At 40.6% G+C, this 27,864-nt stretch overlaps 1 protein-coding gene across 3 annotated transcripts in view; it reads right to left on the bottom strand.

Annotated features, from left to right (window-relative positions):
- Nucleotides 1-24,918: 24,918 nt before the first annotated feature.
- The window catches only part of LOC126282147 (ubiquitin-protein ligase E3A), a 126,420-nt gene continuing 123,474 nt past the window's right edge, over nucleotides 24,919-27,864 (bottom strand). For 2 of the 3 annotated variants that reach the window (XM_049981649.1, XM_049981651.1), the window contains exon 12: nucleotides 24,919-26,547. In XM_049981649.1, coding sequence (XP_049837606.1) covers nucleotides 26,427-26,547 — 121 coding nt within the window. In that variant the 3' untranslated portion in view covers nucleotides 24,919-26,426. The remainder of the gene's footprint in view (nucleotides 26,548-27,864) is intronic. The other variant, XM_049981650.1, reaches the window with a different exon arrangement.

Raw genomic sequence — 27,864 nt, 5'->3', positions numbered from 1 at the left:
AAGATTGAGAGGCAAGGCTGGAAGTGAGAAATTCCTGGAAGGTTTGGAGAGGGTGATTTTGGGGAAGAGGAGGTGGGTCCCGCTGTGATGGAGGACGGAACTGTTGCAGGCAGGGTTCAATTTGGATAGTGTCTTGGGGAGTTGGATCATTAGGAGTGGGATCAGGATTGTTTTTCTTCGTGGCAAAGTGATATTTCCAGCAGAGACTACGAGTGTAGGACAGTAAATCCTTGACAAGGGCAGTTTGGTTGAACCTGGGAGTGGGGCTGAAGGTGAGGCCTTTGGATAGGACAGAGGTTTCGGATTGGGAGAGGGGTTTGGAGGAAAGGTTAACTACTGAATTGGGGTGTTGTGGTTCCAGATTGTGTTGACTAGAATTTTGAGGTGTTGGGGGGAGTGGAGCTGGAAGTGGGAGATTGAGTAGATGGGAGAGACTGGGTCTGTGTGCAATGAGAGGAGGTTGAGGTTTGTTGGAAAGGTTGTGGAGGGTGAGTGAGTTGCCTTTCCGGAGGTGGGAAACCAGGAGATTGGATAGTTTTTTGAGGTGGAGGGTGGCATGTTGTTCTAATTTGCGGTTGGCCTGTAGGAGGATGCTATGTACAGCCGGTGTGGATGCGGGAGAGGAAAGATTGAGGACTTTGATTTGGGATAGGAGTTGACGGGTGTGTTCATTGGCCGAGTCGATGTATAGGTGAAGGATTAGGCGGGTGAGGGCTATGGATTGTGCTGTTTGGAACTGGTATAAGGACTGATGGAAAGAAGGATTGCAGCCAGAGATGGGAACTTTAAGTGTGAGGCCTTTGGGAGTAATGCCAAATGTCAGACAAGCCTGAGTAAATAAAATATGGGAGCGTAATCTGGCTAGGGTGAAGGCATGTTTGCGGAGGGAATGTAAATAAAATTTAATGGGGTCGTTGTAGGGATGTTGTGAGGTTGACATGGTATTGGTAGGTGGAAAGGGTAATATGAGGTTAAAGTGAAAGTAAAGAGAGATTTATATAGGGAGAGATAAAGGCGTGAAAAAAGTCGAAAAAGTGTTGGTTTGAGATGAGCTATGTTGATCATGTGCTGAACTTAGGTTGGTATCCGCCAGGCCTCAACCTCCGCTAATTTCAAGTTGCCGCCGCTCATACCTCACCTGTCTTTCAACAACTTCTTTGCCTCTGTACTTCCGCCTCGACTGACATCTCTGCCCTTAACTCTTTGCCTTTAAATATGTCTGCTTGTGTCTGTGTATGTGCGGATGGATATGTGTGTGTGTGTGTGCGAGTGTACACCTGTCCTTTTTTCCCCTAAGGGAAGTCTTTCCGCTCCCGGGATTGGAATGACTCCTTACCCTCTCCCTTAAAACCCACACCCTTTCATTTTTCCCTCTCCTTCCTTCCTTCCTGACGAAGCAACTGCCAGTTGCGAAAGCTTGTAATTCTGTGTGTGTGTTTGTGTGTTTTGTTCATGTGCCTGTCTGCTTGGTAAGTCTTGGAATCTTTATTTTTAATATATTTTTCCCATGTGGAAGTTTCTTTCTGTTTTATTTACTTCGTCATTATATATATATATATATATATATATATATATATATATATATATATATATATATATATATATTAGTATCATATCCCAAATGTTTGTATTCAAATATCTTGTTCAACAAAAGTACTTTTTGACAAGCCAAATGACCTAGAATGTGAGACAGAATGCCAGTCTTAAAACTTATCCAGTTCTTGCTTCTGTGACATCACTAAGGCACCGATCTTCTATAGCCGCAACACACCTCCAAGCCACAGTGCCTAGGAACAAGCAGCCAACGTAAGGAGGAAATTCTAAACTTGTCATCCCATCTTGCAGATATGTTGTGCCCATAATAATAAACCATTTCTCCAGCAATATATTGTCCAAAACTTAACTACCAATACAAACATTCATTAATGTCACAGTCATCTTTTATCATTTAGAAGGCCCGAGAGTATAACCCATCATTTTCCCTAAAATGTTGTTAGACATCAATCTTCTTCCCCCACCCCTCCCTGCACCATGAAAGTTACTGTCTGTAAATAACTGATAAGAACTTATAATTCTTTTCATGCTGTTTACCATAACAAGTAAATGTTACCACTTTTTTTTTCTAATAATGCTAACATATTTTCAACCGAAAAAAAACTTTCATTGCAATATTGAAAAAAGGAACAGGAGCATTTCTCCTTTCAGTTAACAACTCCTGCTGATCTCTATTCCTCTCTCGAATTTGATGATTGGCTCTACAGAGTGCAATGTATGTGGTTAACCTTACGTTAACCTCTATTAATTTTGGTGTTACTTTTATAAGTTTTACTTGTTTTATTTTATTTATATTTGTCATATATTACACTCCTGGAAATGGAAAAAAGAACACATTGACACCGGTGTGTCAGACCCACCATACTTGCTCCGGACACTGCGAGAGGGCTGTACAAGCAATGATCACACGCACGGCACAGCGGACACAACAGGAACCACGGTGTTGGCCATCGAATGACGCTGGCTGCGCAGCATTTGTGCACCGCCGCCGTCAGTGTCAGCCAGTTTGCCGTGGCATACGTAGCTCCATCGCAGTCTTTAACACTGGTAGCATGCCGCGACAGCGTGGACGTGAACCGTATGTGCAGTTGACGGACTTTGAGCGAGGGCGTATAGTGGGCATGCGGGAGGCCGGGTGGACGTACCGCCGAATTGCTCAACACGTGGGCCGTGAGGTCTCCACAGTACATCGATGTTGTCGCCAGTGGTCGGCGGAAGGTGCACGTGCCCGTCGACCTGGGACCGGACCGCAGCAACGCACGGATACACGCCAAGACCGTAGGATCCTACGCAGTGCCGTAGGGGACCGCACCGCCACTTCCCAGCAAATTAGGGGCACTGTTGCTCCTGGGGTATCGGCGAGGACCATTCGCAACCGTCTCCATGAAGCTGGGCTAAGGTCCCGCACACCGTTAGGCCGTCTTCCGCTCACGCCCCAACATCGTGCAGCCCGCCTCCAGTAGTGTCGCGACAGGCGTGAATGGAGGGACGAATGGAGACGTGTCGTCTTCAGCGATGAGAGTCGCTTCTGCCTTGGTGCCAATGATGGTCGTATGCGTGTTTGGCGCCGTGCAGGTGAGCGCCACAATCAGGACTGCATACGACCGAGGCACACAGGGCCAACACCCGGCATCATGGTGTGGGGAGCGATCTCCTACACTGGCCGTACACCTCTGGTGATCATCGAGGGGACACTGAATAGTGCATGGTACATCCAAACCGTCATCGAACCCATCGTTCTACCATTCCTAGACCGGCAAGGGAACTTGCTGTTCCAACAGGACAATGCATGTCCGCATGTATCCCGTGCCACCCAACGTGCTCTAGAAGGTGTAAGTCAACTATCCTGGCCAGCAAGATCTCCGGATCTGTCCCCCATTGAACATGTTTGGGACTGGATGAAGCGTCGTCTCACGCGGTCTGCACGTCCAGCACGAACGCTGGGCCAACTGAGGCGCCAGGTGGAAATGGCATGGCAAGCCGTTCCACAGGACTACATCCAGCATCTCTATGATCGTCTCCATGGGAGAATAGCAGCCTGCATTGCTGCGAAAGGTGGATATACACTGTACTAGTGCCGACATTGTGCATCCTCTGTTGCCTGTGTCTATGTGCCTGTGGTTCTGTCAGTGTGATCATGTGATGTATCTGACCCCAGGAATGTGTCAATAAAGTTTCCCCTTCCTGGGACAATGAATTCACGGTGTTCTTATTTCAATTTCCAGGAGTGTATTTTAAAAGGAAAGGTATGTACAGAGATGAAGAGTTACTGTGATCTAGCACAAAATGAGGTCAATAAACAGTTTCATTAATTAAATGATGAGCTGAAACCAATGAAAGAGCAGGAGTTCAACAATATTAATGAGCAAATCTCAGACACCCAGGTAACAGTGAACATACTAGAGCAGACTATGGATCTGAATGTAATGATTAACCCCCAACATACATTTACTACTTTGGAGGAATTAATAAACAAATCAGTCAACTCCCTATCTCATTGTGTATGCCAGTCGGAATCTAATATTTGTATTCATATTAGACCTGCATTCAAGACTTAGTCAGTGAACAGTGATGACAGGTGTCCTAGACAGTGTGTTAAAGTGTACAAATATGAAAAGTATTTAATTTATAAGGAATGTGCTCATGAAGACTTAAACCTGTGTGCCAAGGAGGAGTGATTAGGAGTAAAGACACTGAAGTACAATAGAAGCCTGATATACAGCGGTCCGATATATCGCGGATTCAGATGTAATGCAGTACAAAGTATATCTCTCACAATAAAATATCATTTCTGAATGATTTTTGCACTCTCTGTATTTTATAAACTTAAAAAAATCTTATTAGAATCTGCATGTAGACTTGCTGTTGCATAATTTATTGCTGTAACCCCCAAGCTCTCTAAACAATAAGGAAAATATGAGGGTTGCCCCAGAAAGTAATGCACCACAATTTTGTCCTCAGCCAAAAACAATGCTACGAATGTGAAACGTTACGTATGTATTATTTGAAGTCTTCTGGGTGAGTGCACAAAGTTTCTGTAACTTCCAACAGATATTGTAGCTGCAGGACAGTTTCAAAATGGCATCTCTAGGTAATGTACATTACAAGAAATGTGCCATGATTGAATTTCTCACTACGGAGAAAGTAACTGTGGGGAACATTAGCAAACGCTTGTGCAAAGTCTATGGAGAATCTGCTGTCAATAGAAGCACACTTAGTCACCGGGACAAAGGGTGAGGCCATCAGAAGGTGGTTGGGTGGAGCTCCACGATTTGCAGCTGTCGGGGAGACCATCCATGGCTGTCACATCTGACATGATACAACAGTACTGAGTAAAAGTTTGCTTGCACTCTCATCTGCAGGTATATAAAATACCAGAGATTTCTAAGTGCAAAGCAGGCGAATACGAGGTGTTTATCCTTATGCTGCTGCCACCTCAGATCATTATCCATCTGGATACCCAGGAAATTCATATGTGGACCGTCATCCAAGGTATACACAGTGATATCTGATTTTATTTTCTGGCACCTCTAAGTCATTTTTATTTGTTTGGAACTGCATGATATGATTTGAGTGTTTGTAAGTTTAATGGTTACAATGTTTGCTGTGAATTTGTTGTAAATGTGTTCCTTTATTGTCCCGGCTTTGTGCGGTATGGATATGTTTGCTACCTGTGTCATAAAACTTGTGCCATCAACAAACATCACAGTTTTTAAGCATCCTTGATTGGCAAAAACTGGAGTAGCCAAAGCACTGAACATTGTGGAGCACCATCTTCAATGTTTCACGTTTCCAAATTTAGGTTTATTCTTGTGGTATGATTTGGTAATGTTGTCCTTTATTTTTTATCACTAAGAAAAGACTCCATATGTGCAAGGAATATTGTGTGGTGCCTACCTGTGAATTCATGTCATAATTTGTTCCGAGTTGGATATGCTTACTGCCTCATGTTTCATTTCCATCACTCATTTAGTATCAACTGCTGGATAAAAACCACCTCTTGACTCTACTCCATATTATGATCTTCAGGTATATGCGTTAATGTTGCTCCTGCATGTTTCTAGGTATCATCTATCCATCTTCCATTACATAATGGTCAGTCTTTTACTCTATCTTGGTATCCAGCTAAGTACTTCCTTGGTCCATCCACCAACCATTTGCCTTGATACGAGTCCCACCTGCCTTCATTTAATCACAGTTATCATTTTGCACTCCAATTTGTTCCCTGGTCCATTTACTTATTCTTCTGTCTCTGTACTGTACTTTACTACTAAACTTAACTTCTACATTCTTCAATGAACAACCCTCAGCTTTTGAATGATTCTGTGATAAAAGTTATTGTCTCACTGTCATAAATAAAATTTGATAACATGCATTACTTGTAAACTTTTCATTAAAAACACATTGGAGATTCTGTTCTGAAAACCCTGCACATCTATTCTGTCAAGGAGTTTCTTGAAAGATTAAGCTGATAGCTGATTCTTATTGCATTGTTGATTGTGTTTACTTAAACTTATGGACTGACTTTTTTCTGGTTCATAAACATTTATTTTTATCTGTTATTACTTTTATGTAGTAATTTCATGTACTGACATGTTCCATGACCTTGGAGATTTGCTCCTCAATTTGGTCCTACAGAGCTTGATGTGTAAATAAATAAACAAAAAAATTTACCAAAAACAGTCCAGGACATTTTCAGTCTTAGGCCTATTATTTTCTTGTCATCCATTTGCGCTAAACTGTCTTAAAAATAGGACCTCATCAACTGGTTTCAGTGCAGTGTGCTGAAATTGTATTGTTTCAATCATCGTATGAGGGTATTTGATGTTCAAGAATAAATAATTATTCTTTACTAAGAAAATTAAAGTTAATAAGCTGGCAAAATTTCCGAGTTTGGAGTTGAAATTTTCAAAAAAAGCTTCAAAATTTTGGGAAACTTAAAAAAACCAGAGCAGCCCTTTTCAGGAGTAGCAGAGTCTGGTCTAGGTATGTTTTGATTAATGAGTGGGAAGGGAAACAGTTGGAGGTAGCTATGAGAGAACTGCTGAGGATCAAGTAAGACAACAGATCCCAGTTATGGTGTAATTTTTTTAAAAAAAGAACACAGTTCAGCTGTGTGGTAGTAGCAGTGGGAGAGGTATAGGTCCTGAGTTGCAGGAAATGCTAGGCATGTATTACCTCATCACAAGCATTTTTATATCGATTTCAGGGCTGAGGATGAGGTAGTAATAGCAGATATGGTGGGAACAATTTGGACATGCAGTAGTTCGTGACCCAGACAAGATAGTCTCCCTGACTTACAGCACCAGTGTGCTTTTTGTTGAGCTGTTCCAATGTCACGATTTTCCAAGCCTTAATAGTTATGTAAAGTGGACTAATAACTATGTCAGGATAGTAATAACAACACTTTCCCCGTCTCTCTGTATCTGTATTCAGTGAGTTGGTGCTCATGTAGCAGCTTAAACTTTTTATTTGTGTCAAAATAGTTGGTACTAAAGGCAGTAGAGCTAGTTGTTGCTGTACTTGTTTATATTTTGTGTGTGTTATAATTTTGGTTGTGCAAATGAATGTCACCGGCAATATCACAGTTGAGTAGTTTGATCTGTTGTTGCCTTCTGCTGTCATTCCTCAGTTTATGACTGTTCTGGGTTAAGACAGTTCTTTGATGATTATATGTAGTTTGACATAATAGGAGACAGATAGGAAGTGTGCTTGTCATATGCTGGTGCAAGCTGAATTAGCTGCTGTTTGGAAATCTAGGCGCTAGTTTGATCACAGTCAACAGGCTTCAGGCTGCCATAAGCTGCAGCGAAATTGGGATCTTGTGATTTGTGTCTTTTTATTTTTTTACAGGGAGGAGAAAGGACAGTTTTGAGTGTATTGCCTTTTTTTCTTTTTGTTATTTGGATTTGAGATCGTAAATCGTAACACTGGCATTCACCTTACATGTGAGGGAAAGCCCTCTAGAACATCGCCTGGACTCTACCTCTGATCGCTATTTCCTGGTTTGTCTTTCTTGGCTTTTTTTTTTTTTATATAAGAAATGGTTGATATTGCTTGCGGATCCCAATTGCAGTTCAATTTCATTATCTTCTTTGTCTTTTTTTTATGCATTTTGCTGCTGTATGTGGCAGAAACAGTTAATGTATAGGAGGGAATTGGTGAGCTTAAGGCTGTTATAGCATCAGTGACTAAAGTTGTTACAAGGAATATTAATAAAGCTAGGAAAAAAGTTTTGCTTGGTAAGAATGAGAGGAAACTAGTTGCACAATATCTGAACAGTCGACATCAGACATTCAGTTCTGGGGATTAAGATCAGGAGTACGAATGGGTAAAATTCAGAAAAGTTGTACAATCCACCTCTGTACAATCCACCTCTGTGAGCCAAGCAAGGTAGTGAGGAACAGGAAGGACCTGCCATGGCTCAAATGCCATGCTAGAAAGCAAAGAGAGGTTTATCACAGATTTAAGTTGAGGCAAAACCTTGTTGACAGAAACACCAAAATTAGCATAAGGAGCGCAATGCACAAAGCTATCAATGAATTCAAAAGTAAAGTTGCCACTTAATCAGAAAAAAATCCTGGAATGTTTTGGTTTCACCTAAAGTCAATAATTGGATTGAAATCATCTAGTCATCTTCTTATTCTTATACTTAGCATTAATCCTGCTTTTAGTACATGTTTTGCTATATTCAAGTTTTGCCAGATTTATATTACTTAAATTTGTGGGCAGTATGTCCTTCCTGTTGCTGCTGTCATTATATACCTAAGTGAGGGAGCTCGTGTGTGCCACCTGTCTGTAAATCATGTAAATTGTTAACTGTTTGTGTATCATATTTTATGGGGCAGAAAGAGGAGGCTAGCCAAGCATTTGCCTAAAAGCCACACTGAGGATAGCTGATTCAAAAGACATAGTAGTTAATACACTGCACAGCTTCAATCTCAAGTGTGGCTCATCTTTCTGTCTCACAAGCTAGTGTATTGCCTGGTAGTTGCTTAATGACTATACTGGAACCAAAATGCGAGATGACAGAAAGAAAGCTGACAAAGTGAATTCCATCTTCTGAAATTGTTTCCGCATTGACAATTGCCAGTTCCTCTTTTCTATCATCGCAGGAGTGCTGAAATGGTTAGATTTTGAGATAAGTGATTCAAATTGTTCAACAGTGGTAAAGCATTTTTAATGGATACCCATAATATTCTACAAAGATCATGTAAAACAACTTGCTCCTGTTTTAGCAGCAGATTTTCGTTGATCATTGCGGCAATGAGAGGTACACAGCCACTGGAAAAAATGACATCCCATGCCTGTTTACAAGAAGTTTGACAGATGCACGTAGTAATAGACCTACACTGCTGGCATTAATTAGTTAATGAATTATGAGACATGTTTTATGCTTCCTTGACTTCCAAAGGGCATTCAGTATTGTTGTGCACTGTAATGTAGTGAAGAAAATAAAAGCATACTGAATATTCAACCAGCTTTATTACTGGATTCAGGACTACTTTGCAGGTAGAATTCAACACGTTAGTCTTGAGGGGTCAAAATTAAGAGCTGTTGAGATAATTTCGAGACAGTTATTGGGCAACTGTTGTTTACAATATACACAAATAACCTAACTGGTAAAGTTGGGAGCTTCATGAGGCTGTTTGTGGACCATGCCATTGTTGGTAGTGAGATTTAGTTCCAGAAGACTGTAGTGAAATATGTGCAGAGGATCAATGGATCTGGCAGCTGACCCTGATTGTAAACATATGTAAAATATTGCATGTATGTAGGTGAAGATATTCAATGCTGTTTGATTTTGCTAACCACAGTAAATCACTCAACACAGTAACTGCTATAAAATACCTAGGACTAACTGTTCAGACCAACCTACAGAGGAGTGATCACATAAAACTAAATGTAGGGAAAGCAGATGTGCCAGGGTGAGAGGTTCACTGGAAGAATCTAAGGAAATGTAATTCATCCGTGAGGGAAGTCATTTAAACAATACTTGTAGATAAATTCTTAAATATTGCACATCAGTCCGGAACTCCTACCAGGTACAAATATGATTATGATGTACGGCGATAAACAGCAAGGTCATCAGCACCCTTGCCTTAATAAATACAGATGAGAATGGTGAAAATTTATTAAAAATATCAAAAAATCAGGGAACCAAGTTGTATTCAAACACAAGAACTGAAAAGACACCCCTGATATGGCAGGCATCATAAAATACCATCAATAAGAGTTGGACAAAATATAGCAGGCTAACTAGATCAAATCAAGAATAAAATGCTAGTACAGACATAGTTAGAAGGGGGATAGATGACTGTGGCTGGTTGACTACTTAGAAATAATGATTGACTGAGCCTCTCTGTGGCACATTAAAAGATCAAGGACTTGCCTTGTTTTTCCTCATGAAGGTAATATTAGCCTCTTGGTTAAATGTTGTCTCTCTACACTAGCATAGTGTGGTACATGCTACAGTGCTGTCTAAAGACTGAAATTTAATGTAAAGCTACTGTGCATTATTTTTTACTGACTTCATTGTTTGGATGAAAAATTGTTACATCTGTGTGTCTTCCAATTCCTGTCCTTCTCATTCCTTGTCCGTCTCATATCCTTATACACTGTACAAATGCCAGATAGTGAAATTCGTTTTTTTTTTTTTTTTTTTTTTTTTTTTTTTTTTGCCAGTACTTAACAAACCAACACACTAAGATTTTCTTTGTATAGACTGAAGAAGAAGAAGAAGAAGAAGAAGAAGAAGAAGAAGAAAGAAAATAAAATGTCACAGGTTGATAGCGTATGTAACGTTATTTCAGTGATTCAAAAATCAAGTAAAATTCACTAAGAACTTAGCAGTACGGGCCTACTTATCAGTATAGTAGCATTGTATCCCCTCTGGCCTGGATGCATGCACTGATTCAAATTCAGATTCTTTATTGCCATTGACCACATACAGTAGAATAGGCTTTTACAATGATAGTAAGGTACAAATATTGATCACATTACATGTAAAAATTAAATATCTTATATACCACTACAATCTTAATTATTAATATCAATATTGTCAATATCATAGAACTCTTTTATATGATAACATGGGTTTTTTGCTAGCCAGTCATATAATTTTGTTTTGAACGTTTTAAAAGGCAAGGATCGAGCGGCAAGAGGAAATTTGTTAAAAATTTTGAGGGCATTTACTTTATGGCAGTTTCCTGTTATTGCTAGCCTGTGCCTTGGAATGTCAATATTTGCCTTACTTCTAGTATCGTGCTTGTGAATTGTTTCCCTGATGATACATTCTTTAATGTTATTTCTGACAAAGAGTGCAGCCTCATAGATACACAGATTCACCACTGTTAGTAACCTAAGCCTGGTAAAAAGAGGGCGACAGTGTTCTACAGGTCCAGCATTACACATTATACGAACAATTTTTTTTGGTCTTTTAAGATGTTACTGATATGAGGAGATCCTGGATATTGGCACTAGGATGGAACAGACATCAAAGTTGGTCCCACATGTTCCACTGGGACAGATCTGGTGAACTTGCTAGCCATGGGAGTACCTCAGACATCACACAGACATTTCACAGAAACATTTCTGTGTGTGGATAAACATTGTCCTGTAGAAAAATGGAACTAAAATACTATTTCATTACAGACAACATGTGTTGTCAGAGTTTCCTCGGTCACTATGGGCTGTGACCTAAATTTGTACCCAATGAGTCCAACATTTGAAGAACAGACACTCTCCCTCAGTTGTCAGGGTATTCACCAATAATGCTCCTCCAAGCTCTCTACCCTGTCCACCCTCTGGTCCAGCGGATTCAGGACTGCCTCCACTGCTCCAGTTGGGGGGGCGACTCTGTGGCATTCGTCTGGATCCCAGGACATGTTGGTATCTGTGGAAATGAGGCGGCCGATATAGTGGCCAAGGCTGCTGTCTCTCTTCTTCAGCCTGCTCTTCGCATGATTCCCTTCGCTGATCTACGGAGTGTTTTATGTTGTCGTGTTGCTCTTTTATGGCATGCACATTGGTCAACACTTCCCAATAATAAATTGTGAGATGTGAAAGCTCTTCCCTGTGCATGGACCTCTTCCTCCCGAACTCGTCATCAGGAGGAGGTAATTTTAACTACACTCTGGATAGGGCACTGCCTTTTTAGCCATCGCCATCTTTTAAGTGGCGATCCTCCCCCACTGCTCTCAACTGTGGACGGTAAGACACCTTTTACTTGAGTGCCCCTATTTTACTCCGTTACGCGCCCGTCTCCAGCTGTCACCTGATATATCATCAATTTTAGCAGATGACATGCGCTCAGCCGATCGCATTCTCGAGTTTATTAGTGCCAGTGAGTCATTTGAAGCTCTTTTCGGAGACAAACAACCCCCCTTCTATAGTGGTTTTAGAAGCTTTCCTTCTGTTTTTAGTTTCCCCACTTTTTTGAGTTTCTCTACCATTGCTGGTTTCCAGTTTTTTTTTTTTTTTTTTATCTTTTCCTAAGTCACAGACTGGGTGCTAATGACCATAGCAGTTTTACGCCCTAAAACCATAAAAAAAAAAAAATAATAATAATGCTCGCCCTGGGTAATGCAGAACCATGATTCAAAGCTCAACACAGTCACACCATTCATCAGTGGTCCATGTTTCACGATCGTGCCACCATTGTGAATACAGTCTTCTGTGTTGTGTTAAGGGCAGCCTACACTTGGGACAGTAATCAGCTGCTGCTAATCTTCGACCAATGGTGTGGGATGACAAAGAATGTTTCAGGGAGTCCATTACTTGTTCTCGGATGGTAGGTGCAGATGTGAAGGGCTTATGATGTGCTTGGTGCACAATATAGCGATCTTCCCTTGTGGCAGGTGGGAGCTTTCCCTGCGATACATCCTACATTCCCATAACCCTCCTGGCCTCAACCTTTATTAATCACTGTCCTCACCCATTCAGCCCCCTCCCTGTTCCCATTCCAGCACAACAGTCATCATTTCACCCCCCCCCCCCCCCCCCCTGACTTCTGTCTAAAGTGCAGCACTTCACTGCCCGCCACCCCCACCGTACTATCACATCCTCCCTGCCCTACCCTCCTCCTAGCCCCACCCAACCACCACTCCCATCATGCACTGGTGCTGCTGCTCGCAGTATGGTTTCAGTTGCTTGAGACCGCAGTCGTGCATGTTAGTTGATTTGCGTGCACTTGTGCGTGTATGTGTATGTGGGGGGGGGGGGGGGGGCACACATGCATATGTATATCTATTGTTGACAAAGACCTTTACAGCCGAACACTACAACTGTGAAAGTCTTTTTATTGTGCCTATCAGTGACTCAGCATCTCCGCTATATGGTGAGTAGCAACTTTCCTTCTCATAAATGGTTACATTTCATCCTGGATTTTCCATTGTTTGACACTTTCATTCTTTTGAGCCTTTTCAAAATAATGCACAATGCCTTGTGCATTCAGGGGCTCCTTACAATGTAGGAGAAAGGCATGTGTCAATGAATGATGTCCCACTCTAAGCCTTGTAAGAGCTACTTCTTCAGCTCATCGCTGTCGGAAGTAAGTAAGCCACACTGAAGTTTTCATTGCATGCAGCTTATTATTTCTCACTCCAAGCCAATGAGCCTCCCACCAACACATGGTCTTCTGGGTCGCATATGTGGTGAGTAACTTCAGGAGGACTGAACACTGAGCAGGTGGTGGAAGGGAGCAAGCCTGTTGCAACTCTTTCTATCTGATTCCACTTTGGAGATTTGTGCATTAATGAAATGATTAATACAACGTGAACAACCAGTTCCCAAGTGAAGAAGAATCTCCCACCGAGCTGAGAATCAAATTCTGGACCCTACAATCTAGAGGCAGTGACGCTAACTGCTAGATCACAAGCTGTGGACACTTGAACAGTAATTGGAAGGTTAGGTTAGTTGACTTAATTAGTGAAACCATAGGGGGTGGGAGTCTGGCCATACATGATCAACTATCTACTGTTGTGGATAGGAGAATGAGGTCTTTTATAGGATGAAACTAGACAAGAGGTGCTACTTTCTAATGAATTTTGCTACAGCAAGTAATTTTCAGCTTTTGAATGAAGTGCCAATGTTACTCATCTGGAATTTACACATAGCTGTTGTTAATATAAAACTATTACAGTTCCACAGGTAGCTCTGCCTTTGACGGGATAGGTAATGTTAGTGACAACTGGAGTAGATGGTGGTAGGAGGATGTATGGGGCAGGTCTTGCATCTAGGTCTATTACAGGGGTTTGAGCCATGAGGTAAGGGATTGGGAGCGGGGGTTGTGTAAGGATGGACGAGTATATTGTATAGGTTTGGTGGACAGCAGAATACCACTGTAGGAGGGGTGGGAAGGATAGTGGGCAGGACGTTTCTCATTTTAGAGTACAACGAGAGGTAATCGAAACTCTGGCGGAGAATGTAATTCAGTTGGTCCAGTCCCGGATGGTACTGAGTTACGTGGGACTTTAGGAGGTGGTGGGAGATTGGAAAGATCAGGCACGGGACATTTGTTTTTGTACAAGGTTGGGAGGATGATTATGGTCAGTGAAGGCTTCAGAGAGACACTCGGTATATTTTTAGAGGGACTGCTTGTCACTGCAGATGCGACAACCATGGGGCTAGGCTGTATGGAAGGGGCTTCTTGTATGGAATGGATGGCAGCTGTTGAAGTGGAGGTATTGATGGTGGTTGGTAGGTTTGGTATGGGCGGAGGTGCTGATGTAGCCATCTTTGAGTTGGAGGTCAACATCTAGGAAGGTGGCTTGTTGGGTTGATTAGAACCGGGTGAAGCAAATGGGGAAGAAGTTGTTGAAGTTCTGGAGGAATTTGGATATGGTGTCCTCACCTTTGATCCAAATCGCAAAGATTCCAACAAATCTGAACCAGATGAGCAGTTTAGGATTCTGGGTTTCTAGGAAGGATTCCTCTAGATGGCCCATGGATAGGTTGGCATAATATGGTGCCATGTGAGTGCCCGTAGCCGTACCCCAGATTTGTTTGTAGGTAATGCCTTCAAAGGAGAAGTGATAGACACGGGTTCACAGGTAGATGCCGTGTTTCTTGACTTCCGCAAGGCGTTCGATACAGTTCCCCACAATCGTTTAATGAACAAAGTAAGAGCATATGGACTATCAGACCAATTGTGTGATTGGATTAAGGAGTTCTTAGATAACAGAACGCAGCATGTCATTCTCAATGAAGAGAAGTCTTCCGAAGTAGAGCGATTTCAGGTGTGCCGCAGGGGAGTGTCATAGGACCGTTGCTATTCACAATATACATAAATGACCTAGTGGATGACATCGGAAGTTCACTGAGGCTTTTTGCAGATGATGCTGTGGTGTACTGAGAGGTTGTAACAATGGAAAATTGTACTGAAATGCAGGAGGATCTACAGCGAATTGACGCATGGTGCAGGGAATGGCAATTGAATCTCAATGTAGACAAGTGTAATGTGGAATACATAGAAAGATAGATCCCTTACATTTTGCTACAAAATAGCAGGTCAGCAACTGGAAGCAGGTAATTCCATACAATATCTGGGAGTACGCATTAGGAGTGATTTAAAATGGAATGATCATATAAAGTTGATCGTCGGTAAAGCAGATGCCAGACTGAGATTCATTGGAAGAATCCTAAGGAAATGCAATTCGAAAACAAAGGAAGTAGGTTACAGTACGCTTGTTCGCCCACTGCTTGAACACTGCTCAGCAGTGTGGAATCCGTACCAGACAGGGTTGATAGAAGAGATAGAGTAGATCCAACAGAGAGCAGCGCGCTTTGTTGCAGGATCATTTAGTAATCACGAAAGCGTTACGGTGATGATAGATAAACTCCAGTGTAAGACTCTGCAGGAGCAACGCTCAGTAGCTCGGTACGGGCTTTTGTTAAAGTTTCGAGAACATACCTTCACCGAAGAGTCAAGCAGAATATTGTTCCCTCCTACATATATCTCACGAAGAGACCATGAGGATAAAATCAAAGAGATTAGAGCCCACACAGAAGCATACCAACAATCCTTCTTTCCACGAACAATACGAGACTGGAATAGAAGGGAGAACCGTTAGAGGTACTCAGGGTACCCTCCGCCACACACCGTCAGGTGGCTTGCGGAGTATGGATGTAGATTGTGGGTGAGGGTATAGTTGGTCATGGTGACTAGGAAGGAAAGGCCATGGGCATTAGGGATTTTTGTGTACAGGGAGGTGGCATCAATAGTGACAAGCAGGGCACCATGTGGTAAAGGGACAGGAACTGTGGAGAGTCGGTGGAGGACATGGTTGGTATCTTTTATATAGGAGGGTAGTTTCCAGGTAATAGGTTGAAAGTATTGGTCTATGAGAGCAGAGATTCTCTCAGTGGGACCACAGTAACCGGCCACAATGGGGCAACCTGGATGATTAGGTTTATGGACTTTAGAAAGCATGTAGAAGGTAGGAGAATGGGGAGTGGTAGAGTTGAGCAGAGAGATGGACTCCGGATGAGGTTCTGGGATGGGCCAAGGATTTGAGCAATGACTGGAGATGCTTATGGATTACTGGAATAGGGTCACTGTGGTAAGGTTTGTAGGTGGAAGTATCTGACAGCTGGCAGAGTCCTTCTAACAGGTAATCTTTGTGGTTCAAAACAACAGTGGTGGAGCCTTTGTCTGCAGGTAGGATTATAAGATCAGGATCAGTTATAGATGATGCACTGCAGTTTTTTCTGTGGATGTAAGGTTAGTTTGCATGTTGAGGAATTTGGGGAATGATGGTGAGGCAAGATTCAAGGTGAAGAAATTATGGAAATTTAACAGGGGGTGGTATGGGGACAGTGGGGGTGTATCACAGTTGAATGGAGGAGTGAACTGAGTTAGGCAAGGTTCAATATTGCTCTGTGGTTGAGTCCGATTGGTAGGGTTGGCGGCGAAAAAGTGTTCCCACTGTAGCGACCGGGAGAAGGACAGAAGGTTTTTATCAAGTCCTGCATGAGTGAATTTGGTAGTGGAGCAAAAGATGAGGGCTTTGGAAAGGACTGATATTTCTATGGGGCTAAGGCTTCTGGAGGAAAGGTTCATAACTGTGTTGTGGGCCTGTTTAGGTTCTGGATTCTCTGTGGTGGTGGGAGTGAGTTTTGGAGGGTGTGGAAGTGTAGCAGGCCTGCGAGACAGGGCTCGTCAGCTATGAGGGGACGTGGAGGAGGTTTGGAGGTTGTTGTAGAGGTTGTGCACAGTGGTACGCCAAGGTGGGAGTAGGTAATGAGCAGGATGGGGAGCTTTCTGAGGTGGTGGTGTGCATGTTCCTCAAGTTCCTACAGGGCAAGAGTTTCATTACGTGTTAGGGACTCCAGGAAATTGGAATTGCATAGCAGGAGAATTTTGCAGATGGAGAGAAGGTACTGCGAGGAGGTCTGGAATTGGTTGATATGGTTTTACTGGACTATGTTGGTGAGGGCTAAGGATTGGCGGAATCTGAACAGGTGGAGGTTATTGTGAAAGGAGGGGTGGCAGCCAGAGAAGAGTAATTTGATGGTAAGGCCACTAGGGGGGATTCCATGACCCAAGCAACAATGCAGAGCAGTATGTGGGACTGGGATCTGGCTATGGATAAGGAAACTTTTCTGTATTGATGCAGATGGAAGGAGCAAGGATCCATGGTGGTGGAAAAATTATGTAAATAATGTAGAATTACGTCCAAAACATTTCGCAAAAATACACCCAAATACACGTGAAAATTCACGAAAAGGATTAAATAGATGCAAAAGTGGGGAAGAAGTTGAAATCTGAGGGAGTCAACGATAGTGAAAGGTGAAAACTCACTGAAAATGGCAAGAAGTCACAAGGATCAAAGTAAGGAATAACTAATAAAGAATGTATATATTACTGGGGGTAGCGGGTCTGAGGAAGGGTAAATGTGAAGGAGGATGTTGGCAATTCCTTTTTTCATATTCTTTGCCAGCATGTTTTGTTTCTAAAGCATTAATCAGTACCAATTCCAGCAAGCCCACCAGTACACCGTGACCATAATTACAGATCTACATTTTCATCCTTTCATTTTCATGTTGTGATATTATCCATTCTTGTTTCTCTCTATTCTTTTAAGTAGTGCTAATATAATATTTTCAATTATGCTTGCAGCTGCTGTTCATAACGGGTTCTTATCTATGTGTACAATTCAACTGTTGCATACAATTCTTCTTTAGAGTAAAAGATGTCAACTTCCAGAATAACATCCTATCACAAATACATTTTCATATATTGTATGTATCGTGTGACAATTTTTTAAATATAACCACATTAAACTGATTTGGTCAAAGATTTTAACAGCCAAGAACAGGAGCAACATTCACCATGAAGGTGGGCCCGAGCCCAATAGTCTTTTTATGAGGCTTGCATATAGTTTGGACCTACACCGTTTGCCTAGACATAAACCCTTATCCTTAAGCAAGCACAGTACAGATATTGGACAGCTGGACCAGAAACTATGAAATGGAAGTCGTATATTCACCATAGTAGATAAGAAACTTAAATCCACTGCGACAGAAATTGAAGTGGCATCTTCGGGACAGACTCTTTTATCAAAAGTGATTATCCTTCTACTGACCACCAGATAACCCTCTGATGTACCCGATAACTTGAAAGTAAACTTCACCTCAGCTGAGCTTAACACTTATTCCTCAAACATAATGTCACCACTGAAGAAAACTTCAACCATCCATGAAGTATCCAGTGTGATAATCAGAGTTTTATAAGTGGCAGGTGTGACAAGACATTCTGCACAACAATACTAAATGATTTCTCTGAAAACACATTAGACCACATAACTACAACCTAGTCATGATGGAGATACACAAGCTCTAATGGCAAGAGAAAGACCTGAACTCTCCGAGGACATCCACATTGAAACTGATATCGGTGGCTGCGAGGCAGCTGTGTACTCTGACCACAACATATTGATTGTGAACAGTAGATGAAAACTGAAGAAACTGGAAAAGGTAGGAAAATAAGGAGATGGGACCCAGATAAGTTGAAAGAAACAGTGGTTGCTGAGAGCTTCAGAGGGATTATTAGGCAACGGTTGACTAGAACAGGGGATAGGAATACAGTAGGTGAATGAGTAGCTTTAAGAGATGAAATAGTTAAGACAGTTGAGGATTAAATAGGTAAAATGACAAGGCCTAGTAGAAATCCTTGGATAACACAGGAGATATTGAATTAAACCGATGAAACGAGAAAATTTATCTCCTTACTGTGTACTGGGTCAGATATGGCATATACCATTTTCATCATTCTGGAGATCATATTTGAAAATATATTTCGTAAACGTATGTTGGGGCAGATATGGTACTCTGTTAAGAATATCTCTGCAAACAATGAATGCCATCTGTTGAGAGAGTAAGGAGCTATGTAGTAAGAACCTTTGCTTTGTGCTCCAAGCTGTTTACCTCAAGTTGTATTTGACACAGTAAATATTTGAGTTCGGAGCTTATATAATTTCTATGGGTGAAAGGTCATCTGTGGATGTAAATATGTAAATTTATATTTGTCAATTATAATACATATAATGAAAAATTGGTTTGTGACACATATGGCACAACATGCATTATTGGTAGCATAGAGTAAACATTCATCATAACCCAACTTTTGCAGTAAAACATATCTTTTCTTTTCAGCTGTGTTAGTGCAATAAATGTAACAAAGTTTTACAGCTCTTCTGCCACAATAAGAGTTATTGAGGGTGGAAATGTTAGTGAAGAGCCAGATATGTCAGATGACGAAACATTTTCGGCAGAACAATATTTTCAAAATGAAGATGTGCTTCGTTCAGTCAGATATTGAAGATGATATCAGGCCTAAGAGCTATAATATAACAAAGAAAAGAACTGTGATGATGCCAGAAATGGAATCAGAGTCAGAAGATGACAGTGAGATGAGGCTTACTGCTCATTGCTGATAATTTTGTTGCAGATAGGGTTAGAGCAAAGCAATGAATCCTATTAACGTGGAGAAACCTACAATACACTGGAAAGTAGGACATTTGATTAGAAAAGATGAAGAGATAAAATTCACCAGTAATACTAATATTCCTGAGGAAATATTGGATCTTGACACTCCTATGGAATATTTTCAGTATTTCTTTACTGAAGACGTAGTGCAGTACATAACCAAACAAACTAATTTGTATTCTGTACAATGCCAACCCCCTATAAGTGTAAATTTTATTGTAGAAGAAATGGAACAATTTATTGGTACGACCATGCTTATGTCCATTATTCAACTACTAACAACAAGGCATTATTAATCTCATCATCTGGGCCACCCTGCTGCAAGTGAAATAATGAGCTATAACTGATGGGTAGAAATGAAATGCTTCTGTTATAACAGTAATCTAATCCCCACTAGTGACCCCAACCATGACAAACTTTTCAAAATTCACCCACTGCCAGACCAGTTGCATGAAACACTACTGCGAGTACCAAATGAGGAATTTTTAGCTGTGGATGAACAGATTATTCCAACAAAGTGCAGATCTTCACTAAAACAATACAACCCTAGTACACCACATGGGGGTTCAAAGCTTTTGTTCTAAGTGGGGTGTCAGGATTCAGCTACAATTATGAAATTTTTGCTGGAGCTCAGAATAATGTTATAATACCTGGTGCTATGGAATTAGGAGTTAGCAGCAATGTTGTTGTGCATCTTATGCAAACAGTCCCACGACATGTGAACCACAAGCTGTTTTTTGACAGTTGGTTCACTAATATACCTTTGGAAGTGTAATTGCATAAGGAAGGAATACAGTAACTAGGAACAGTCCATGCCAATCGTGTACCAGGTTACATTTTTCCTAAAGAGGCAGAAATGAAGAAGAGTGGCCGAGGGTAGAATGAAGGAAAAGTTAGCAACAGTAGATGGCGTACAATTGTCAGTAGTATCCTGGTTTGACAACAGAGTAGTCAACACTTTGTCCAGATATGTTGAAACCAAGCCAGAATGCAAAATAGGAGGCTTTCCAGGAAAAAAAAAAATGATACCTTGTCCACTACAGTGACTACATGGGTGGTGTCGATCTGTTAGATTCTGTGCTTGGATATTGCAGAATTCAAATCAGATTTTTAAAAAAGGTATGTGAAGATATTCTTTCATCTAATTGATCTAGCTTGTGTTAATAGCTGGCTACTGTGGAGAAGGAGAAAAACAGCTCACATGCCCCTAGTGGATTTCAAGGTAGCAGTTGCAGATGCCCTCTGTAGAAAGGGCAAAACATTACCCAAGAAATGAGGTAGACCAAGCAACGAAGTCCGAAAACAGCTGGACAGTAAGAAGAAGAAAGGTCCTGTGGCAGATCTTCCACAGCGTCAGGTATGACAGAATGGCACAGATAACGTGCCAGTCTGGTTCGAAAACTGTGGCCAATGCAAGTATCCAGATTGCAATGGAAAATCCTACATAGCATGTCTGAAGTGCAGTGTATCTTTATGTTTGAATGAGGAGAGAAACTGTTTCATGAAATTTCATAATAATAGACTAAATGGTAAATAATTTTGTTTGATTTGATAAACATATATATTAATGAACAGAAATTGTAATTATTTAAAACAATAAACATAGTTCTGCTAATGTATGTTTATATCTTATTGTATATTTTTGAACTGTTTTCTCATCCAGCCTGAAACTAGTGTCACATGTACTGCCCCATATACGGCGCAAATCCTTAAATCAAAACTAATGAATCACACATAAGAGATATAATTTATTAAGCATTTTTCCAGAGATCAGGACACTGAAATTAACATGGCATTTTTTCACAACAATTTAAAAAGTCATGAAGTAAGGGGTTACAAATGCAGCAAATGAAGCAAGTGAGAGGGAATGCAAACACTTAAAAAATGAGACTGACAGGAAGTGCAAAATTCCTAAGCAGCAATGGCTGGAGGACAAATGTAAGAATTTAGAATAATAATTCACTAGGGAAAGATAGACACCACCTACAGGAAAATTAAAGAGGCCTTTGGGGAAAAGAGAAACAACTGGCATGTTCTGACTGGTCAATGCTACCTCCAAGGAGCAATCTAGGATCATGGGACACGTGATGAACACATAGCCAATCCCTTCAGCCCTTACTGTCAGTAGATGAATTTTGATGACGCCATTACTTCTTTATTCAAGCAGCTCCTCATTTAGCCTCACAGGGGCTGAGTGGACCCAATACCAGACATCTCTACCTCAGAAAAACCTACTCACCTTAATCAACTTTATACTTACCAGCTACTACTTCACCTTTGAGGGTCAGACATACAAACAGATCAGGGGCACAGCCATGGAAACCAGGATGGCTCCTTCCTATGCCAACCTTTTCAGAGTCACTTGGAGGGGGCTTTCCTGGGATCCACAAGTCTTCAGCCCCTGGTTTGGTTTAGACATATTGACGACATTTTTACCATATGGACTCGTGGTGAAGCTGACCTGCTAAAATTCCTGGAATCTCTGAATACCTTCTCCCAATTAAATTTCACATGCTCCTATTCCACATCCCCCACTTTCCTTGATGTTGATCTCATCCTCACTGAAGGCCAGGTACACACTTCTGCCCCCATTAAACCTACTAACAAACAACACTACTTACCTTTTGCCAGTTGCCATCCTTTCCATGTCAAACATTCCCTCACATACAGCCTTAGCATTTGAGGCAAATGCATTTCTTCAAATGCAGACACTTTACAGCAATGCACAACCATTCTCACCTCAGCCTTCACTGTACATAATTACCCTACCAGCCTAGTTAAAAAGTAGATTTCCCAGCCCATCACATACAATCCTGGTACTGCTGATCCCTCCAAAAAATAACTTTGGAGCATACCATGGGTGACTCAATATTACCCTGGTCTGGAATGTGTTATCAGCTACTTTGACAGAGCCATGACTTCCTAAAATCAGATCCATTCTTTTGGAAATTTTGCCCACCACATCTAGAATAGCTTTCTGTCGTCCCCCCAATCTCCGCAATATTTTTGTCAGACCCTGTGCTCCTTCTGCACCCATCTCCCTATCTTATGGCTCCTACCCCTGTGACCGTTACTGCTGCAGGACTTGTCCTATGCACGCTCCTACCACCAGCTATAAAAGCCCTGTAGCTGGCAAAACTTATATTATCAAAGGGAGAGTCACCAATGAAACGACAAATCATATACCAGCTATTATGGAAACACTGTTTGGCCTTCTATATCGACTACCACCAAATTAACAATTATGATGAATGGGCATAGGCAGAGGGTGTACTGGCAACTTACAGTATCACTTACAGTATCCTGTTGCAGAGCATGCTCTACAACATGACATACATGATCTCAGTAATAGTTTCACCACATGCACCAGCTTCTCAGAACTACACAGGTGGGAACTAGCATTACCGCTTGTCCTGGTTTCTCGCCACCCACCTGGCCTTATTTTATGTTAATTTCTTAACTGTAACTACATTTTGCTTCACTCTGTTTTATTTTTCCACATCTTTCGTTGTCTTTCCCTTCTATCCCCCCCCCCCCCCCCCCCTTCCCAACTTTGTTACGTAAAATGCACTTAGCTTTTCACCCTTATTAAATCATGCACAATGTTTAAGCAATAACCTCTTTCTGCATATTATCCTGTCTTCCACCTTTAAGCTCGCAGGTTTCCAAATCTTGTCCAACGCAGTCCCCAACCTGTATGGTAAGTCTCCAGTGACCTGCAGTTCTGGGTGACCGTCCTGAAATCTACCCCTTTCCCTAGACCTCTCCAAGTCCTTTTCCTTCAACCCTCTTCCTTCTCCTTCTGCCTGAAGGAGGAGACACGGGCTCCAAAAGCTTGCCAATTACAACTGTCTTTTATGTGTGTGTTCTATCGCCACTTGGTAAGTAGAGTTTTTACTATCCAATTAAATAATTTTGTTTGTTAAACAAGTTAGATAAAGAGGAAGTAGCATCATAATCTGAAGGAGAAATAAAACAAGTACAAAGATAAATGAAATAGTTTGGTCGTCAAAAGCACAAGGCATGAAGCCTGTAATGACTACCATAGCTGAATCTTATCAAAAGATCTCTCAAAAAACCTAAAAGAAATTCTCGTCGTATGTAAGGGCTATAAGTGGCATCAAACCTAAGTGTCTGGACCGTCCTGGATCTCGCAGGAACTGAAACTGAGGGTAGCAAAGCAAAAACAGAAATACTGAACTGTTTTATAATGTTTCTTAGGAAAATCCAAGATTACTGCCACAGTTTAACTCTTACACTGTCATAAAAAGCTAGATCCATGTGATTTCTGGTATCAGATGGTCAGAGTCAGGATTCAGGCACCCAGCTGTGAAAGAAGTGGGACTACAATCAAATAGGACTAACAGGGGACACTGAATTCACACAAAGAAGGGGCACATGAATTACCTCAGATTTGACTCAAGGGAGAGCTTCACAGATATGTTAAAAATTTGTAACTGGTAGAAACTAGACGAAAGACACCAACTATTCAGGAAAGGGCTACTTATAAAATTTCAATTACCAGTATTGAACAAGGAATTTGGGATTTATCCTACAGCTCCTGACATATCACTCCCATAGTGACTGCGAAAACAATACGAGACATCACACGCACAGTCATTTATAGAGACATTCAGTGCTGTATGTGCAAATGGAGTGGCAAGAAACTTTTAAAAAATGTTGTACAATGGGATGTATACCATATTGTCAAAATGTTTTGCAGAGTATTAATTGGATGATATCAGTTAGTAGCCCTGTTCAGGGCCCCACATTTGCTAAATCTGTCCTCACGGAACATTGCCTTAATTTCTGGATTGTTTTCTGTTAGTAGATAATGTGTGATGTGTCAAACACAAGCAAATGCAAACTGTTAAGGCATCTGGGATTAATATGAAAAAGTGTTTTTCAAACGATATGAAATGGCAGATGGTACATGCACACAAGGGATTTCCCTTTTGAAATGGATTACATTGAAGTGGATTACATCACTCCATGATCCAAAAGGTGCAGGATGAAGAGAGCAACATAGGTTTTTGATACAGTTGATGTCCAAATTTGCTCGAGTTATCAATTACTTGCCAAATAGTGTCACTTCTAATTTTCCCGTATTAAAAAAGGTGCTTTGACAGTTTACGACAGCAAGATTTGCAACTGTAATCCTCCCACCCCTCTCAAATGATTATGGAAATCAATTATCCTATCATGTTAATCTGTTGCACATCTGGATATAAATAAGCCTGTGAGCATATCCCAACATTTCTATTTGTAATTTAAGATGCACCAAGCTTCAGGAATTACCACTGTAAGTTGCTTATGTCATGTGCATAAAATAAGATATTGCCTCCTTTATAACACACACATCAGTAAAAATAAATGAACCATTTCTACAAGATTTATTAACAGCTTTACATGCTTCTCACAAATCAAATGTACATTAACAATCTAACTTTTACATAAAGCTTAGAATTCATAAATTGAAAGTAGTTTGAGGATGTCACAATGCTTCAGCTATTTTACACAATGAAGACTGAAATGAAAGCAAATTACAAATACAAGAAACAGAATGAAATAACAGTCTAGGACTGACAGTAACATACTACTATACCAAATAAAATAGCATTTCTCATAGAATGCAAACCAATAAAGATAATAAAAAAGGTCAAATACTACCAGTAATTCTCACTTTGTGAAATTTGAGCACAAGGAAAAAGGAAAACTGAGAATAGTATAACTTTAAACATTCCTGTTGCAAAAATGTAGGTTGGAAAAATTTGAATGAAAGTTTAAATCTATTTATTACAAATGAAAAATTATTTACAAATGAGCACAGCCCTGTTTCGAAATAATTAAATATGATGAATAAAATATCTAGTTTACTGTATCAAAACTTATTATAAATAGTTCAAAAATTATTTATTACAGAAACATTCTTGTTGTTGACTCGTCTAAATCAACATGAGAGCAGTAAACTATCAGTCTCTTTGTAGGACCACATCAGAATTCTTGGAAATGGTCATTTCATTTCTAAAATTGTATTTACCAGGCAACATTGTTTATTAAAAATAAGTTTACACTAAATGTAAGTTTTAACATCTCACTGTACATATATTGAAAAAGTTTCATCTTTAAATGTACACACTTAAAATAAGCATTTCTTCACAAAAATATTTTATTTTTATAATTTCATTCAATTGTCCACTATCCTCATTTCAAAAATTGGAAACTTTATGTGTAAACATGACAGGTAATAGATTAGTTTGTGTGTGTATGTGCACCAGATATGAAGCAAATTTGTAAGGATATGAAGTCATTCCTTTTTTTTTGCACTTTTCTGGAGGGAAACAGAATAGCTGCCTCAAAATTTTGGAAAATGTACAAGAGACAAATTAATTAGTCATCACACACAAAATGAATCATACACTGTGAATTTCATTCATACAAACACACTAAACAGGCACCTCATTCTTCCTCCCCATGTTCATAAAAGCTTCACTGAAGATGACAATATTCTTAGCACTTTGTACAAAGTTAATTACAGTAGTATTTTGCAGATACCTCCATATTTAGACACTGTCAGTAGTATTAATAATTTTTTTACTAAACACCACCAGGAAACTGTCACTGATATTTAACAAATCAGTTTACATTCATCACTGGACTAACAGCCCAGAGGCAAGAGGGAGTGGTAACATAGAACAAATTGTTATTACACACTTATGTAACACTTATGAGCAGCTCATTTTGCACCATATTTCATCCACTGCTAAATTGCACCAAAAATTTTCATTTTCACAGGAGTTTATTAACAAATCCCACAATCTTTAGACATGATGGGAACTTCAAAGTAAATTGTTTCCTAAATTTTAGGAGGAAAGCGAAGTGGGTTACAACATTCCAAATCCTTTGGAATACTTTATTGCCTTCATAAGTCTATCATTTAACTTTTCCTTTGTCTCATACTCAGGAAGCAGAAGAACGTTGAAACACGTATGAGCTGTAGGTAACCTGAAATTGTAAGACACTAATGAATAATGGGAATGTTAAGAGCATGAGTTGCATATCTCAAACAATACTAGTAGAATTATTAGTCAATAACAGAATGCAGCAGGGGAGCTGACAACAATGTTAATGTATCTTCTTACTTTCTACAATGTCCCTAGCAGTTGACATACCAACTTCATCACTCTAAGTTACAAGACTGACCTTCCTAGTTCCTCAGCACAAATACTCTTCACAATTTATTTATTTTACAATAGGCTTGGGCTTTATTCAGCAACATCTACAACTAAACTTTAGGCATCACTATTTTTCTTCCTTCCTCTTCACAATAAAAAGGATTTAAATAATGTAACTGGTGCCCATCACAGCTTACTGAAGTTCTGGTTAAGAAAACATTTCACATTCATGGGATGTAGTTTAGTGTCTTCTGTGTGCATGACCAGATGCCATTTAAAATTTAAAATCCCAAACATGAGACTGAAAAACTTGGCAATACTTCTTTGCTTCTCATTGAAAATAGGCAATGCCAATTCCCTGTGTGTTTGATGTGTTCTGATGTAATCTGAGCCATTCATTTCCAGATAAGTAATATTAAGATTTTTTAAAAATGAGTATGAAAACTACAGTAGGCATGATTACCCTTAAGGCTGACTCGACAAGCTACCTCTTGAATTTCACAAAACATCTGCCATTTGGGCAAGGGCCTATTGTTTACCAAACAACACTTTTCCAATAAATTTTATGATATTAAAATTGTTTTATCTCATGATGCAAATACAAACACCGGAAAGTCCAGTTTTCTTCAAGAGAGAGAGAGAGAGAGAGAGAGAGAGAGAGAGAGAGAGAGAGAGAGAGAGAGAGAACCATCCTGGCCATCCCATTGTAGCAGGCTTCAAAGCCCCAACAGAACGCATTTCAGCTCTGGTAGACCAACACCTCCAACCTATCACCCGCAGACTCCCATCCTACATCAAGGACACAAACCACTCCCTAGAAAGCCAAGGACACAAACCACTCCCTAAAAAGCCTAAAATCCATTCCCACTCCTCTCCCACCTGAAACCTTTCTTGTCACCATGTGTGCTACATCCCTTTACACAAACATCCCACACACCTATGGTCTCTCTGCCCTTGAGCACTACGTCTCCCAACGCCCACCAGAAGATCTTCCAAAAACCTCGTTCCTTATCACACTTACCAACCTCACCCATAATTACTTCACTTTTGAAGGCCAGACCTACAAACAAATCAGGGGAACTGTCATGGGAACCACGATGGTTCCGTCCTATGCCAACCTCTTCATGGGCTGCATGGAGGAGGCTTT

The sequence above is a fragment of the Schistocerca gregaria genome, chromosome 7, assembly GCF_023897955.1.
Source record: "Schistocerca gregaria isolate iqSchGreg1 chromosome 7, iqSchGreg1.2, whole genome shotgun sequence".
NCBI classification, from domain to species: domain Eukaryota; kingdom Metazoa; phylum Arthropoda; class Insecta; order Orthoptera; family Acrididae; genus Schistocerca; species Schistocerca gregaria.
The sequence above is the reverse complement of the archived record's forward strand: the minus strand, read 5'-3'. Positions and strand labels throughout refer to the sequence as shown.